Raw genomic sequence first — 18,897 nt, 5'->3', positions numbered from 1 at the left:
GAATTAGTTAACGATGGATTTACCTATGCCTTTTCGATGATGGAGAACTGAATGTTGTGTTTTGGTTTTCAATTTACATATCAAATGCTTACAGTGTGAATAGGGCTGACTCTGGACTGATCCCATCCCTGTAGCTCACGTATAGGAAAGGAGATTTTTGCTTCACCTCCCATGAGAGCAAAGTATGGGTGAACTAACACTCTCATGCTCTTTGACCCCCATTCAACATCTCCTTTGGCCAGAGGAAACTGGCATAAAGTTCAGCCACTTCTTCCATTATTGACAAGTTCATCTCAGGATAGAAAGGGAGGAACACTTACTTTTTAAGTAAGTGTTTAAGAAACTAAGATTTTCTTGCTTTAACACTGATTCCTGTCCCTCCCTGCCCCCCTCAACCCCCGACCAATCATTCCATGTATTTCTCTTAGGACACTGTATACACCTGAGATGTCTTCAGTACTGTGGTTTGTGTGCATCACTCAATGAATCAATAGACAATTGAAAACAGACACTAATTTGGATATTGGTTGTTGACTTTCAAAGTTTGAGAAAGATACTTCTCAAAATATGCTCCAATTATTTTTTCAGCTTATTTTTAGACTGAGGGAATTAGCCATTATCAATCCTCAAAACTTTTTTTTTTGAAGTATGTTGTAAGGTGGTTTTAAACGCTGTTAAGTAATTTTCCACATTGGAGAGGAGACTCTGGGATCAAGAACAGTTTTATTTTTTAGGATGCTGGATTGCTATATGAGATAACACCCAAACACAACTCCAAGCAGCCTTTTCCTACCTTAACAGTCTCTGGATTTGGCGGTGTGATGGATTGGAGGATAAAGGATTTTGATTAATGATTTACACATCCCTTTATTTTTCAAACACCAGGCCAACCATTTATTCAAGAATTATTGTCTTACATAGAAGGGCATTTATAGCTTTATAAATGTAAAACTTGTACACATGTAACATTTCGTAAGGATTCTAATAACATAAAAATGGCAGTGTTAATTTAGGAGCTGAAGATCTATACAATATTACCTTTGTGGAGTTTATCTGAAGAAGTAAGGAACACACCCAGGTTATTCAACATGAAGACTAAGTTAGGACCAGAAAAGGCGATTTAGTTGACAAGCAGATAGACAAAAGCTCAGTAAACGACTACTAGGAATCCAGAGAAACTGACACATCAAAGATATGTCTGAAGTTAGCACAAAGTAGCCACTTAATGAGAACTTGTTGCTTGAGTGAATTCAACGTTATTTTGGTGCTGGGTTAGCAAGGCATATTGTGTTGAGACAGCAAGCTTTTCTACCTTGTATGCAGACAGAACAATCAAAGGAAAAAAAAAAAAAACCTTCACATCTGATGAAACCTACATCTCTTCTGGCAAACATTTTGATCCACTGGTGGCATTCTTAGCAACAGATAATAACCAGGGTTCTAACAGAGGCCTGGAGTGAGGTCAGCTAATCCGGGCATTAGCCTTAAATACTTAGGATCACTTTTGGTGAAATCTTAGGCTTAAGCTGCAAACTTTTATGCTCCAATTTTCTTATCCATAAAATAGGAGTAATATTAACTGCTGTGTTAGCAGAGAATTCTTAAGAGCCTAAAATAAAACATAAGTGAAAACTTTTTAAAAGGTATAAATAAAATTATTAATACTGACCTGGAGTTGACAGAGGACTGTGGGTTGTTAGCTTGCCTGTGAAAATAAATAAAGACAACTATTACCTTTTTAAACTGATTATTAGAACTTCAATATATATTTTCTCTGTTTAATACTTAACCTGAGAGTTTTTATAGTTACTGTGAATTATGATTATCTATTAGTTTAAGGATATGTCAGAATAAATCTTTTATGTTTTCATTGATTTTTAGAATTGTAGAGCAGAGGTTTTCAGATTTTAAGTCATCTTTTATTTTCTAAGTAAAGAAGATCATGTTATTCAATTATGAATAACTAAACACAAAGATTCATTAATTTCTCAATGGCTTTGGACTTAAATGTTCTAGGTTAATCTGATGTTATTTGAAATAGAAGGTTGGGATATGCTCAGACCATGAGTTTCGGATGCCAGGGGAATTGCTTTTAATTCCCAAGTTTGACACCTAATAGCTGTGTGACTCAGGGCACACTGCTTTTTACTTATTTCTTTTTAAGTGGAAAAAATATTACATCTCTACAGCATCATTCTGAGAATTAAATGAGGCAATGGTGGTAAAATGTAGTACCTGGCCCAAGTAGATACTTTAAAAAAATGTAGATCTTTCCAATATTATAAAATTGCTCATGATACTAGATAGTACCAAAAGTAATATCTTTATAGTATTATAACAATCTATATTTTTAGAAAGCATTTATATATAAGTTTGATATTTAGAATGGGTCTGAAATATTTGGAAAAATTTTATTATTTGCATTTTATGGGAAGCAGATTTTCAGAGGAATAAAAAGATGTGCCCAGTGTTTCTGGTAGTTGGCAGAGCCTGGATTGATGTTTAGGGTTCCTGACTTTAAATTATTTTTCTACAACATAATAATTTTACACTTGGAGATAGATTAGGATAATTTGAAAATTTTTGATAATTTCCCAAAGCAAACTCTTTTGATAGTGGTGTGATCTTGGTCAGACAAAGGGAAGTTCTAAGTTTCATGAGCAATAATAACCAATTGTAGTTAGAAAGATGGGATAAGGAAATGCTGGAACAGAACAAAGTTAACATTGAGCTTTGGATTCTCCTTTCTCAAGAACACAGTACGTTCTGAAGTCATCATTTGATTATCTTTTAAATGTTTTTTCTTTCTTTATTCCTAGTGACCTTAGAAATATTATGGATTCATCTCCAAAGCTTCAGGATTTGAGCCACATTTTAGGATGCTACACACTCACACATACACACATATATAAGCTTACATACACCATACATGTATACAACTGTATATAGAGTTTAAAATATGAAAGGAATATTGAAATTGGAAATGTATGTCTTTGGCATGTGTAACTAGGCATTATAAAATCTGCAAGATTATGAATTACATTGTTCTTAACCAAATATAAACTTCTTATATTTTAATATGAAGAATAAATGTCTCTGCCAGGGCTATAAAAAAATCCTTTTATAATGTCATGCAGTTTGATGATCACCAAGTTATATTTTTTAAAATGCCATAAGTACTGACCTGAAGTTGTTGCAGGACTTACTGTAGAGAAATTCCCCAAAGATGCTGGAATAAAGTAAAAAGTTGATTTCAAGTTTGGTATTATAATATAAAAATATTACAAAACAGTTAGTGCAGTTTTAATATAATTCAAAGGGCATCTGTTCTTCTAGAGTTCCCATTTTATCCTAACTCATGCTGGATGTTTCTATCATTATTTGATTGCAATACATTTGATGATTTCCAGAATCTCTATGTTCTCTCAATAAAATTTACCTATGCAAGAAATTTGCTTTCTTTTGCTCATTTAAGAAAGATACCTACCTATTCATCATAGTTACATAGGATAATTTATATTTAAGACATGTACTATAACATTGCACACCACATCATGTTAAACTTAGAATCAATGGTTTTGCACTGAAATATATGGAAGATATCAAAATAATATTGCACATAATAATAGCTACTGAGAACCGAGTCCTTTTTAATCATGAAGATGGTTTTTCACATAAAAGGTAAAAACTAGCTGTTTTCCTTTAAAATGTTTAATAGTTTTAAAGATATAATGACAACTATGAAAGATATAAAGGAAACCAAATCATACCTTATGAAAAACCCTCATCTAGTCAGTTTGTTTTTATTCAAAACTGTATTTATGATAAGTATGTGAAGAGTTATAGCCTCTTCTACTAACTAGGTTGTTTGTTTCAGTATTTCTTAATTTCTGCATTGTCTTGTCCCTACAAGATCTATAGAAGCTTCATAAATAATATATGGTAGATTATTGATGAAAAAGATAACAAAATAACATTTATAAGATTTTTTCATAAAGATTTTCATATTTTACTTTTTTATTCTGATTTGGCTGTAAGCTATACAAAAATCCATGGTATTCATGAACATGTCATCCAATTTTAAATGTAATAAATTTAAAAAGTCACACTTGACAAGTAAATATTAAACTTATATATCTAAAATTAAGCTTGGTATCATGTTTATGAATATGTCCTAACATAGTTCAACAAATTAAATGTAACTTCAATGTGTGGAGCATATTCTTGAGTTGATGTTGTGATGTGGTTTACTGCACCCATGGTTTTTATTCTAAGTTAACTCGAGGATATGCTTTTATTGAGTAAATAAATATTTTTTAAGACCACTCCCAAAGAGCCCAACTGTAGGGAGTCATGAAAATAAGTTTCAGCATATCTGTTAATTCATTTGCCATTAAAGACCTCTAGAAACTGATGCATATTCAACTAAAGATAGTAAGAAACCAAGTTTCTGGAAGAAAATGACTATTGAGAAAGTATGGATCCAGGCCATAAAGAGATAAAACCATTGTAAACAAACGAGTGTAATGGATAAGAGCACAGACATTGGGGTTAGACCACCTGGGTCAGAATCTTAGATCAAACTCTAAATAACTGTATGATGTAAGGCTATTTATCAATGTTATCTGTGCTTTGGTCTTCTCATCTCTAAAATGGGGGGTGGCAGTAAAGACACCATGTAATACAATTAGCATAAGGGTTAAACGTGTCATAAGTAAAGCACCTATTCTAACTTAGAGTAGTAGCTTTTAGCTTATCTGAATCAAAGATCCCAAACAGTCTTCACTCCAGCAGTTGTGCCAGAGGGAACCAAGTCATCACTAGAGGAGGCTCTTAAGAGCATTGGTTGCCCTCTCATTACACAGGTGGAACAGGATAAAACAGGAGGCTCAATGAAAGAGAAAACTGTGCTTGATGAACCAATACTGTAAGGAAAAGCAACCAGAGGTCTGCAGCTTCAGATCTACTATCACAAAATCAAAAACAAATAAAAAAACGTCAGCATGGTTTTTATACATTTGCTTTAGAGACAAACCTATACTGACTGATCTCATTCTGTAGTAAAAAAAATAAGTAAATGATAATAAAAAAATAAAATATTTAAAGCCAAAACTGCTTAAAAGTTTGTCTTTATTCCATTTGATGTGGATATTTATATATTGATTCATTTTCTAAAGCCCAACAATTTCTAATTCCAAAACATACTGGACTCCAAGGTTTACAGATAAGGAATGATGGGCCTGGCAAATCAGTAGTATTGTTCTCAACCAAAATGAAGACATAATGTAAATGTTGAACTGAATTGAATAGAGGACAAGTAGAATGGAAAATTTAGAACAACCTAAGCATTGATAGACGTTATTGTTCTGCTATTATTTTTGATGCCTCTCTTGCCCTTTGATTGATTCTTATTTTAAAATTACTTATTTTAAAAATGAAGTTTTACTTTTTATTAATAAGTATCTGGGATGAATCAAACTCGTTGACCTCTCTATTTTTCCCTATCCTTTTTTTAAGTTCTTAATTAGAGAGTGGACTTGACATTTGACTTTGTAATTTAATAATGCCCATGACTCTATCAGAAAGTAATGACTATTCACAAACTGTTGGATGGTTCCTGCAAAGTCAGGGTATGCTTGACAAACACCAAGAATGTGATGAGACCCACAAACATGTATGTATGCCAATATTTTCACGATCTTTTTTGATATTTTACAAACTTTTCCTGACTGATATTTTCCTTCAAATATGGTTTCTCCGTATTTCACATTTCTCATGTAAATGTGCTACCTCAGGCAATAAGACATGTTCCTAAAGTCAAGGACGATCCCACTGCTTCCCTAGTATATAGCTAGAATTTTAATTTCATAGCTTAATGATTCAAAGAAATCAAATAGTGTTCACAGATACCTGTGATATCTATGCTGTTCAAATCAATATGGAAAGTGACCAGTTGGCTGGATTTATTTGCTTCAATGCCTTGAATCAGTTCTTCTTTTACATTCTCATCTGACACCCACTGGGCAAAGAAAAGGTCAAATATAACTATAATGCTGCCATTTCTGCAAAGCAAAAGATGATATAAGAGGGAAAAGTCAGCTTTCATCAAATGATTTGTGCTTAATTCGTGTAAGGTGTCTGAAAATCTCTATAGTTCTCACCTTATTACACCTTTGTAGTAAAACTTGGTAGGTTATGTCAAATATTATCTTTATTTTATAGGTGGAAGAAAAAGAAATTGAAAGACTAAATGTTTCTCTAAGAACACAGACATATCCAGAATTGGAATCTTGAGTTTTCTGCATTAGAACCCTAATCCTCAGGCCATGTTATTCCCAGGGTTATCTGTGTCAAATAAAACACAATCACATGGTATCATGATGTTTACTCTTAATTTACTGTTTTAAGGAAAGAAAAGTGCAGATCTGTAATTTTTCACAGGTGATTTTTAAGTAAGGAGAAATCTAAAAGAGTTTTACTGATTTCAGAGAAGTTTCCTATATATATGTTTACATATATATATAAAGGTCTGATAGCAAGCTTAGAGCAACAAATCTATATCTACCCTTTCTTCTTTGTTCTTAATATAAAATATCAAAATATTTCAAGGGATAGAAAGAAAGAAGACACATACACTTGGGATTTGGGGTCTATTCAGTCAGTCTCATGGTCAAAAGCTGGGATTATTTTGCCTACGTTATTTCTGACTAGAACATTAGAATTCAATTATATGGCCCAAATCATATTCCTTTTTATTTGCTCCCTGTTTTGAAACATACATTTAAAAAGTTTTCTTCATTGGGGATTTGTTTATAGTTTAAAGAATCATAAAAATGAACAAATTTTTGGCCCAAAAGGGCTACTTGAAAGACTTTTGTTCTCCTGCCCACACATATGCTTGGCTTATGGTATTCTTTTAGGATAAAACACTTAGGAAACAAATTCTAATCCTGATCTTCATTGTATGCCCTTCAGAAAGCTGGGGGTGGGGGGTGGTGGCACTCAGAGCATACTCGGATCCTAAAGAGGAAGACTAGGGACAGTGAAATTGTGGATTGTATGTTTGCTGATTCTGAAATTTGGGCAGTTACACTCATATCCTTGTGGTGTCTGTAAGTTAATGAGGTTCTTCAAGGACTTCATCAATTCTAAAAACCCTCTTTATCTATTTGTCCATACCACTACCTTGGTAGAGTGTAGAATATATATTTTTTTCACTAGAACTATATATAGGATCAGAAAATTCCTTGAAGATCATAGTAGATTGGCATCACCTCTAGGTGTGATAGTCCTCCTTTAAGTCTATGCTACTATCCAGGTTCATAGTTTAGCAGAAGTGATTCCTTTCTACATAGCTGGTTTTTCTTTTCTGAAATGAACCGGCTTACTCTGATATAATAACTTCACATTTCACCTTTATTAAATAGATTAGGGTAAAAAGTTAGAATGTTGGACTTTGCTTAAATCATAGTAACCAAATCTTATAAATGAGAAGGTTCCTTAGTAATGGTTTAGTTCAGGGTTCCCCAAATTTACCCATACATACACGGAACCACTTGCTTTGTATGTATCATTACTTTGATAATGATACATGTTGTCACACACTATTTTTTAATCTACTTTTCCACTTTCACTAATTTTTCCATGCTGGCTCATCCCTAATTTTATTTGAGAATAACCCTTTATTTTCTCAGGAAAGGTGATTTCTCCAACAATTCCTTATGCCAATGACGGTTTTATTCATGGGTATATAACTGAAACTTGAGTGGAATCTGAGGCGACACTGATGCGAAACTTCGGGAAAGTTTGTCCCTATCTAACTGGGGAAGGCTCGTAGTAGAATACTCTTCTTCTTTGTTGAACATTATTGTATTTATATATGATTGCTGGAACTGCCATTTCCACCTTGGGGCCATGAGACAAACTATGATTGACAAGCTAAAGATGGCATAGTGAAAGAAGGAACTAAATTCTTGATTATATGGTTGTCATTGTACCATTGAATTAACCTCTGCTGAAACTTTCAGTTTTCTTGTGATGTCAGATGATAAGCATTTGCTGGCTGTGGCATTTTTAGTCATGTGTTCTGTCAATTGCAGTTTTTTGTTGTTTTTTTTTTTTAATATTTTATTTATTTGACAGAGAGAGATCACAAGGAGGCAGAGAGGCAGGCAGAGAGAGAGAGAGAGGGAAGCAGGCTCCCTGCTGAGCAGAGAGCCCGATGCAGGACTCGATCCCAGGACCCTGAGATCATGACCTGAGCCGAAGGCAGCGGCTTAACCCACTGAATTGCAGTTTTAAAAATCCTGTCAATTGCAGTTTTAAAAATCCTAAGTGTCATACAACTTCCAGGCTTTATTCCATATTTATTTAAAGAGAAGCTCCAGGAAAGGAAGATCACTCTATTTTTTGCACCTGATATTGGCCAACAATGTTATTTTAGCAATAAGGAGATTGAGACTCAGACTAACGTAGGTTACTTTGCCCAGAGTTCTACACTTATTACTGTAAGTGATAGGAATGAAATACAGAGCCTCCATTTCCCCAGATGCATTTCTACATAGTTCCTATTTCCATACCACCAACACTGCCACTACCAACACCATTGGAACTATCTGTCAAGAGGAAAGACAATACAATACATTTACTTAGATGCACGTCCAGGTTTTTATCTTGCAATGGTACCAGATTTTTATATCCAAAATAGATAGGGAAAATAGCTAGTTGAGGTTTGGGGGAAAAAGGGATAGATATTTTTTCTTTCCATAATTTTGAGATAAAATCTCTTTTCTTTTCCTCTCTTTCTCCCTCTGCCTCTCTCCCTTCTCCTCTCTGACACTCTTCCCCCTGTCCTAGTTCCCTCTCACCCTGTCTTTCCCCTTTTCTCCTCCTCCCTCTTCTTTTAATTATGTCTCCTTAACCGCCCTTTGCCCCCAAATAGTTAAATCCACTATGGACCAAGATTAAATAAATTTCTCTATCTTCATAACTACATTTTAATTCTACCCTTGGTTACACAGCAGATAGTTTAAATTCTGATAAAATCTCAGTTCTTTCTCTCTCTCTCTTTTTCTTTTTTTAAAGATTTACTTATTTATTTGAGAGAGAGTATGAGTGTACAAGCAGGGGTAGGCACAGTGGGAGAGACAGAGAAACCCTTAAGAGATTCCCCAACGTGTGCCCAGCCCTACAGAGGCTCCATCCCAGATCCTGGGATCATGACCTGAGCTGAAATAGAGTTGGCCACTTAACTGACTGAGGCACCCAGGTGCCCCTCAGTTATTTCTTTATGTAATTTCCTCATGTTTAATTTGACTGAACACTTGCCTTTATTTTGTTAGAGTTAGGGAGTAAAGAGCTAAGGCATCTTTGATAGAGAAAGTACAAGTCTGGAATTTTCCTTCGCTGAATTGAAAGTAACAAGACTAGTTCATTCTCTGGCACAAAACATTTTGTATGAAAGATGGATCTTTTTGCTTGCAAATTATACAGTGCGGTCAATTATTTACACTTTGGAAGGACAAGAGTTTCATATTCTATATCCACATACAGCTTTGTTTATTTATTTTTACAAATGACTTCTTTTTTTGTTGTTTTTATTTTAATTCCAGTTAGTTAACGTATTATCACATACAGTTTTATTTTTTTGAATTTATTTCCTCATTCACTGTAAAGGTTGAGATAAGAGACAAATATGTAGAAATCAGGAAAATCATAATAAATATTTGTGTTTTACCTAATGAGAACTCGAAAGCTGTTATTTGATTAGTTGGATACTGATCCTGATCACTGCTGTGAGATTGATTTTGTTTATTAAAGTAAATAAGAATTCTTCTTTTAGGAAAACAACCACCACCACCTAAGAATGGCTATTTTCATTTCAAAGTACTTATTTCAGTGTAATATCTGTTTTCTTTTTTCTTAAAGCAGATAAATTCTATCATTGTGCAGAAAGCCTGTGTGCAATAAATCAAAATGTTTCTTATCTCTTATTTTCTTAATGATATTGATAACCTCTAGAGTTGCTGAGTAAACAAAAGTCTTTTTTCCTAACTTTGTGATTCATCTGTGCTCAAAGGGCAAAATAAGTCACATATTGCCACAAAGGGTAAAGAGCATTTTATTAAAAGAATCAACTGCTAAATGCCTAAGCATTTGGGCTAAATGCCCAAAACACTTTCCACAAAGCAGCATAACATAGTGTTCCCAGAGGAGAGAGCAAACTCACGAGAGTGGCCACACACACACACACACACACACTCACACACGCACATGCACAAGCACAATTTAACACACAATCTGGGAACTGACATCAAGTAATGTTTTTATTTTTATTTTTTTGTTTTATTTTTAATTTTTTTTAATTTTTAATTTTTAACTTTTTAGAGTGTTTTTTCATTATGTTATGTTAGACACCATACAGTAATGTTTTTAAAAGGAAGAAAGGATACCTTGATGACTCAGTTTAGTTTTCTGACTGCTCTAATTTGACCATATACCCATGAATATAGGGTGAGTTGAATTGAAATCACTAACCAAAAGGAAAATAGGTATTTTAAAGGATTTTTTATATATTTTTCATAGTTCATGTGGTAGTTAGTTGAGAACTTACTTATTTCTGTTGCCTGATTTTATCAACTGGAGTTTAAAATAATTTGTAAAGGGGTGCCTGGGTGGCTCTGTGGGTTAAAACCTCTGCCTTCGGCTCAGGTCAGGATCCCAGGGTCCTGGGATCCAGCCCCTCATTGGGCTCCCTGTTCAGCAGGGAGCCTGCTTCCCTTCCTCTCTCTCTGCCTGCCTCTCTGCCTGCTTGTGATCTCTGTCTGTCAAATAAATAAATAAAATCTTAAAAAAAAATTCATAAAGCTAATTAGGAGTCTGCCACTTTATTCTGAATATGTCATTTTATAAATGATTATTTAACTAAACCTAATTGTTTGCTTGTTGCTTTCTTTCTTGCTTCTGAATTTCTTTTCCTATCCTTCTCTTCTCAGTCTCCCAGAGAGCTGACACTTATAATTTATCTTACAGATATTTTCATGAAATTCCTTTGCATGCAATGCAAAGGAGTTAAAAAACTCACTTCTGATTTAAAAATAGTTTAGCTACATCTGGGTGTGAGTATCTCTACAATGACAAAGTGAATTATTTGTAAATCATTATAAAATATATACCAAGGTTTAGATACTACATTGCTTTTCTAGGTAGCTATAAAGGAGGATAAAGAAATAATTCCTCAGCCCGAATAATTTATAGTTTCCAATATAGTGATTTTTACCATCTAGAGAAATAAAAGAGTTCTTATTAAACATCAGAGAAAATGCTGGGGTTTTGATAACCCACCAAGACTGTATATAAAATTCTATATTCAGCAATTTTTCCCAATCTAGTGAAAATAAAGTTATCCAGCTTGTTGTAAACATGTGGATAGGAAGAATTCCATTAGCAAAACTATCCTAATAAATTCTGCAATAGACTCCAGGCTTTGTATGTATGTCACTGGGCAGAGCCTGATATAAGGAGAGGCAAGTACCTGGGATACCTCTTCTTTGGAAATGCAAAAACCTTTGAGAAATCTGAATTAATGCTTTAATGCAGAGCTCCACACTCAATCCTCTACAAAACTGGAAAAGGGAAATTGGATCCACACACTCCAAAATAGACAAATTGCTTAAAGTGGCAAAAAAAAAAAAAAAAAAAAATCTTGTATGAGCATTTTTATCCTCACGGAGTATTGAATAAACATGTTAAAAATACCCCTTTGAGAATGACAAAAAACAACAACAAAATAAACAAAAACAAGCAAGTATACAAACAAAAATCTTTCCTAAGAGTCCACATGTCTCCTTCCAGTACTGATATTGAGCCAATGAAAGAGATTTTCAGAGATAATAAGCCCCGGAAAACAAGAGTAGAAGCCTCTGTACAATAGGTAGGAATGAAGGCAGTCGGGGGTGTAGGGCTGTCTGGCCACGGGAACCAAGATGTCATGAATATGCAATGAGATTAAAGAATGATGAGTTGTAGGTAGACAAATAGGTGAGAAAGAAGAAAAAAAGGAAAGAAAGAAAGAGAGAGAGAGTGAGAGAGAGAGATTTATCATCTTTCTGTTCTTGGTGTTTTCATTGTGACTCCACCAATAGAATTAGTTTTGTGACAAGAAATGGTGAGGCCCTGAGTTTTCTTCTGCTCATGAAATAATCCTCATTTGACTTGTCACTGTTTTTCTAAGCATGATCTCTGACTTTGACTTGAACTTCCTTCCCCTATTTGGCCACTAAGAAGAAAGGATTCTTTCATTAACGTCGGTACTCTTGTCAAGAATGGTTATCCACTACGTTTGTCGCCAGGCGGTCTGACTCAGTTGTCTGTGATCTGAGGTAGGAGATTAGTCTTTCTGCGTAGTTAGACTCCTTGCATTTATCCAATGACCTATGGCTTCCATTTGAGAAAAGGTTAAACCTCAGGCTCCTGGACTTTCCATTGCACACCCTCCTGATGTCGCAACATCTTGGTGGACACTCATGGACAGCCAGAAATATAATTAATACGCTTCTCCCTTTCTATGCATTGCATGCACGTTTACAACCCATCCTTTAGAAGCCATTAAGAACCAGTCCAGGTCACCTCCTGCAGGGATTCTTACCTGACACTCTAGCCCCAGTAAGGTTTGTCCCCAATCTGCTTACTCAGTGTCTTGTACCAACATATAAAGTAACAATTGTCATACCATAATATAATTGTCAATTTGTCTCTCTTGTTAGAATACGAACTCCCTCGGAGTAAAGAATATGTCTTTGATATCTGTATTTCCAGAGCCTAGTTAATGTCTATTGCAGTATATGTGCTCTTTATATAAAGTTCTAGAAAATAAATAAACCTTTCCCTTGATACCTGTTGTTGACATACTGAGTACTATGTTAGGTGCTACATGTTTTCTTTAACTTGTCCTACAGATATAAAAATAAATATACGTTTACAAGGGCATTAACTTTCATTAGAATAGAATTTTAATTAGAAAAATCTAAACTAGCTCTCTGGAAGCACAGGAGTGTTATGAATTCAAGAGTCCCTTAGGTTGGAAAGGCAGGTGGTGGAAGGCTTTGTGAAAGATGCAAGACACAGTCTGAGAGGCAGGAGACAAGACTACCCAAGGAGAGGAGAAAGGGATACCCTTTCTGGTACAGGAAGAAGAACTGATGCAGCATACAAAGGTAGAAATTCATTTATTCTGCAAAAAATTAAGAACTACAACGAGGATCAGTGGGTGAGAGCCAAAGAAATAGACATGGTTGGAAATCAGAAATAATCTTCTAGCAACTGAAGTTAGAAACAAATAAAAAAAACCAGTAACAGTGGTGCTCACAGCAATGTTGAAAAAATGGATTACTAATTCTTATCAGATATCCTTGTATGAGAGAATCCATTCTAAACTGTATGAATCTCTTTCTTTTGTTGGATGACAATGAATTTCCAACCAAGGCTGTGGGCATTCCAGCCTGAAGCAGGGAAGCAAGGGCTAGATGACATCATTTAAAATCTCCTTCTCTCTCCTATGACTTACAGTGTAAATGGAATGTAATGAGTGAATGTCTTCCACATGTTCAGAGCACATCAAACTCTATCGTCATTTGCATACATTCAACCTCAGTCCCTTCCATGGGTCTCTGCAAGGTTTTACTCAGGAGAGAGGAACAAGTTAACATAAGATAAATTACCCAGAGTAATTATTTGCTACTAATATGAAAGTTTATGCCGTGCCACTTTTCTCACAAAATCCTCAGGAAAATGTTGAAAATTTTAAATGTTCCCTTTTCTTCTAACTATAAGACTCTCTAGCAAATATTAGTAAATATTAGCAAAATGTCCCTATTTTACGATTGTGTTCTTTTTATCAATAGAAAATTTTTGAGCTATACTTACTCAAATTGTAAAATTCTTGAGTTTTTATATTCATTTTTCAGATTACTTGATTGAAAGATCTCATCCATCTAAAAAAATGTTTTAAAAAAGCATATTATATTTAAGACAAACTTTTGTTAAACACTTCAAACAAACTGATCTTTCTGTTCTGATTAGAATTGGATTACAGACATTTTTCCTTTTCGGTGGGGATGGAACTCAAACATTTAAGCTCCCTGGGTATGTTACATTTATTTACTAATTTTCTCAAAGTAAGAAAATGGATCTACATATCTTCTGGCAAGTAGTTCGTGAAACTATGTTTTGAAATTTTAAATCAGCTGGAAAAAGACAGTCTCCTACCATTTGCTGAAGGTCAAAAGCAAGAATTTTGAAATCCGCTGAGAGTTTGTCTTGTAAATTAGGATTGTATGTTGCTCCAGATGTTATTTTCAAGGTCCCTCTGGTTTTGTGACTTTCTCCAAACACTGCATCTACATGAATTAATAAGAAATAAAACACTAGGAATGTGAGTTATGAATAAGAGAGAAGATGCACATTCCAGCTAATACTCAGAAGTAATGTTCTTGCTTCATGCGTTGATGTGGTAGTTCCTGCTTGTTCTTTACAGACTTCATGTTCCATTATTAGGTGCATTTGTGTGTGTGTGGTTATATTGGTTGTTTTATAGAATTAAAAATAATCTTCTTTATCCTACTAATTTGTTTTTCTTTCTTTGAAATCTACCCCACAGTCTAAGCTTCCAAGTGTGTGTGTGTGTGTGTGTGTGTGTGTGTGTTTAACTACTGAGATTCCTGTTGGAAGATAAGGGATAAACATTCACCAATTTTGGGAACTGATTCAGGGATTCATGGTGAGAAATGGACCATTAAAAGTTTTAAAAGTTCTGTAGTTGCTTTCAGATACTTCTTGAACATCTAGCATCCAGGGACACTGTTGGTTTTCTACAATGGATTGCTGTGAAGGTTTCAGTGTGTGTGTTACTTTGAAACGTAGACTTGAAATTACTTCTTTTATTCTAATAATGATAAAGTTGGCATGTACGACATTTTGCCGTTAGACAGTGACCATTGTTATTGGAGAAGTTACTGAGAATGTCGCAGAAAGTGTATTAACTCAATATAAGAAAATGTACGGGAAAAGGTAACAAATTGAATATAAATGTGGGTGATAAATTGTGCCATCAAGTCTCACGTAATCCCTTTATCAGAATATCTTTTTTGATATATATTTAAATTTAAAATGAGACTCTTCAACTGAGACACAATGATGAAATCCTTTGCAAATGTATTAAGAGTGATACATAATTCTCACATTGTAATAGGAGAAGATGTTATTTTTTCTTTTCCCAGGTGGGGAAATTGGAACTAAGATTCGCTATGAAAATTTCCCAAGGTGATAAAGTTAGTCAGTGACAGGTTTGGAATTTGGATATAGGATTGACACAATTTAGAACCCAGGATCTGTCATATATTGATGCCAAACTTCCCAGTCCGGGAGGAACATTAGAAATAATATTTTAAGCAATAAACTGGCATTCAGTCTAAACAGCTATCATTGCATAATCAATTAACTATTATCATTTATGTCATTTTATTTGTTCTTAAGTACTCAAAATTACATTTAGATTTGCATGTTTAAATGTGAAAGACAAGGAAAGACTGAAGAACTGTCCTGCATTGGAGGAGGCTGAGGGAACAGGATAACTAAATCCTGCGTAGGAATCCGCTTTGGATCCTGAACAGGTAAAGAGCATTAGTAGGAAAACTGGTAAAACGTGATTAAAATGTGTGGTTCTGTTAATAATACTATACCAATGTTAGTTTCTTGGTTGTGCCAACTGTACTATGGATATATAACATACGACATTAGGGGAAGCTAGGAAAAGTTTACGTAAGAACTCTACAATTTTTGCAACCTTTTTGTAAGTCTAAAATGATTATCAATAAAAAGTAACACAGTGTATGGAAGGTAGCATGACTTATGTCTTCTGGAGCTCTATTACAGATTTAACTCAACTCTTTTTGTATTTAGTAGTTCATTATTAAATCATGTTAACATTTATAAATATTTATTTTAATTTAACTTATAAAATAGCTTTTGTACCTTCATTGAGCATTAAAGATTCTAATGGACTTTAAAATGATTACATATCCTTCTGGTTATTTACAGCATTTAAGTAAAACCAAAGCAGCCGCTGTTCTAAAAATCTAAGTGAATCTCTGCATAAAATACCCCAAATCTTCTTTCTCCTAAAATACATCCCTTGTAGATAGCTATAGTATTTAAATGAGATTATATTGGAATTATTTTATAAAACTATTAAGTACTGATCACATTTAAGAAGTTACTTAAATTAGCCTCTGATTCCTCACCTCTAAAATGAGGCTAACTATGGGGCACCTGAGTGGTATAGTTGGTTAGGTGTCCAACTCTTGGTTTTGGCTCATGTCATGATCTCATGGTCATGAGATTGAGCCTGAAGTAGGGCTCAGGGCTCATCAGGAAACGGAGTCTGTCTGGGATTCTCTCTCTCCCTCTTCCTTTGCCCTTCCCACTTGTGCTCTCTTTATCCTTCTCTCTTTCTCTCTGAAATAAATAAATAAATCTTTAAAAACAAACAAACAAACAAATAAATAAAAGGAGGGTAACTATAACAACTAACTCATAAGTTTGTTGTAAGAAAAGAATATATTTGAAGATCATTGAAAATCTCCTGGTATAGATAATTTAACTCTAAATAATAGTTACTTTTTCCTATTTCTATTCATTACAAATTGCTATTCAGGCATCTTGAGGTCTTTCTAAGTCTACAATTACATCCAAGCTCCCTTATATTGTTGCAATTCAAATCGTTGGACTAATAAGAACATGAAAATATTGTTCTCTAGAAATAAGCAATGTATTTTCTTTAAACTTGCCTATTTATTGACTTGACCAGTCAACAATATTTTAATATGTTTATGATTTAAATCGTATCAGAAGGAATCCAGGGGCTGTGAAATCTACTTTGTTATATGTTCAAGTTAAAAACTTAACACTTTTCATTTTAAAAGCTTAGTCTCATGCTTGAATTATGAATTAAATTTCAAATTATACATGAGCTAATTTTCCAATATTTTATGAAGTGAACTACTGAAAGTATCTGAATGGAACATAGATATCCTGTCATGGAAGTATAGCGATGAATAAAACATATTGGCGGGAGAACTGAGATTAAAATGGGCACATTCATCTGGGAACTGCTTCAGCAACCAAAGCCAAGGGACTTACCTCTTTCCGAGTCCTTGATTGCCAGCCAGGACACTGCAAATAATCCAGCACAGACGACTACCAATAAGACAAAGAGAGCTGCGAACAGGACTTCATAGGTGCTGAGAGACAGGTGCCTTGAAGGTTTATTTCTTTTTGACACCATTTTTGGCTTTCGAAAGTATGCTAATCTAAGAACTGGAAAAGAATATAGAGCCTTCAGCCAACCAGAGCTCAAAACCTCTTAAGTTGTCTAGGATTTATAAAGCGACCACATGAGTCTACCTTAGTGTTACTAATCAACATAAATGAACTGTGTATGTCTTTTCAGCAACATTACGTCTCTATACGTTAAATAGTTTAAAAAGGGTGGTTAATCTTTAAGAAGATATTAATGAGTAAAGATATGTCCGGAGTTATAAATGTTAATCACCCGAACCATTTGTTGAGGTGAATGAAATTAAATACATGTTGTAAACAAAAATGACACTATCATTTTGAGAACTAGTAAGAAAAATGTGAAATTCATGGCCAACAAATTAGTCATTAGGCAGATGTACTTGATATTTGAAAAGACTCTCTAACAGATCAACCTTCTACCCTCTGACTCAGGTCATTATTAAGGCATTTCTCCTGTTCTAGGTAGGTGTAGACATTCTAAAAATAACTTTTATGTACAGGTATGTATTAAGCCCAACATATGTATTTATAGATCTCGCTCTCCCTCTCCCCCACCTTCCTCCTCCTTCCCTTCCTCCATCCCTCTTCCTCTCTCTGTGTGTGTGTGTGGATATATGTTTATTTGTATACACATATATGCATTCCCTACTGAAATAATCACAGATTTTGTAATCTTCATAATACCCATGTGAAGTCATGCAATGTTAGGTAGTATTGATTTATCTTAAAGGAAAGTCTACTTTAACAAGGCATCACATGTCTACTCTTTATGGCCTTATAGGGTGACCAGTGAATGGGAGTAGCTGCTGAGAGAGCAGAAAAAAAAATTGTTTCTATTTTAAGAAAGTATTCTGGGTGGGGAAGACATTGCTCACTTGTTCTGAACCTTATCTTTTTAAACATGCTAATTGTAATAAGAGAATAGGTTAGAGAACAGGTCAATGGTAAACCTATACTTTATGGGAAAACCAAGACTGTTTTCTAATAATTAAAGAACAGTTTATCATGGGATGGGAACTTCCATGTTTTGAGTAAGCAATGACTCTAGAATTGAACATTAATAGGTAAAACCAAACCTATTCTGAAGTAAACCAGTTTGGCTTTTGTCCTGGTAAGTGAAATTGGCCAGAGATAAGGAAGGTCTTGATCAGAGGGCTTTAATACACTGAAATTGTGGCATATTATAATAGGCTGCAATAAGCATTAGCCATTTCCACTTTTCTTTCTTCTTGAAAAAAGAGAATTATATGTTGTACTCTGAAATCCTTGCTGATAAAAACTAGGATATGAAAATTAAGTGCATTTCATGGAATACACTTTTATTTTTTATTTAACTGAATTAATACCAATTATATTGTTCCATCCTTTAAAATCCTCATGGAGTGAGAGATACTACTGACGGTGTTGGGACAGGTTCATTTTACTTATATTCTAGGAGATGATTCTAATAATAGGCCAGACCCTTCATTAAAGTTGGAGACTGAAGAGTGACCCATGAATTGGGGAAGCCAAGAAATTGGAAGTAAAATTGCTGTTTTCTGT

General features: G+C 34.3%; 1 protein-coding gene across 1 annotated transcript in view; it reads right to left on the bottom strand.

The window, feature by feature from the left end:
- Positions 1–17,341, bottom strand: part of TMPRSS15 (transmembrane serine protease 15) — a gene marked incomplete at both ends in the record, with an annotated part of 114,529 nt that extends 97,188 nt beyond the window's left edge. The window contains 6 exons of the mRNA XM_080822906.1: positions 1,670–1,705; positions 3,185–3,229; positions 5,911–6,062; positions 13,924–13,991; positions 14,266–14,396; positions 17,197–17,341. Of these exons, the coding sequence (XP_080679032.1) occupies positions 1,670–1,705; positions 3,185–3,229; positions 5,911–6,062; positions 13,924–13,991; positions 14,266–14,396; positions 17,197–17,341 (577 nt within the window). The remainder of the gene's footprint in view (positions 1–1,669; positions 1,706–3,184; positions 3,230–5,910; positions 6,063–13,923; positions 13,992–14,265; positions 14,397–17,196) is intronic.
- Positions 17,342–18,897: the final 1,556 nt, after the last annotated feature.

Source organism: Martes martes, assembly GCF_963455335.1.
Source record: "Martes martes genome assembly, chromosome: 1".
Lineage (NCBI taxonomy): Eukaryota > Metazoa > Chordata > Mammalia > Carnivora > Mustelidae > Martes > Martes martes.
This window is presented reverse-complemented; position numbering and strand designations above follow the sequence as displayed.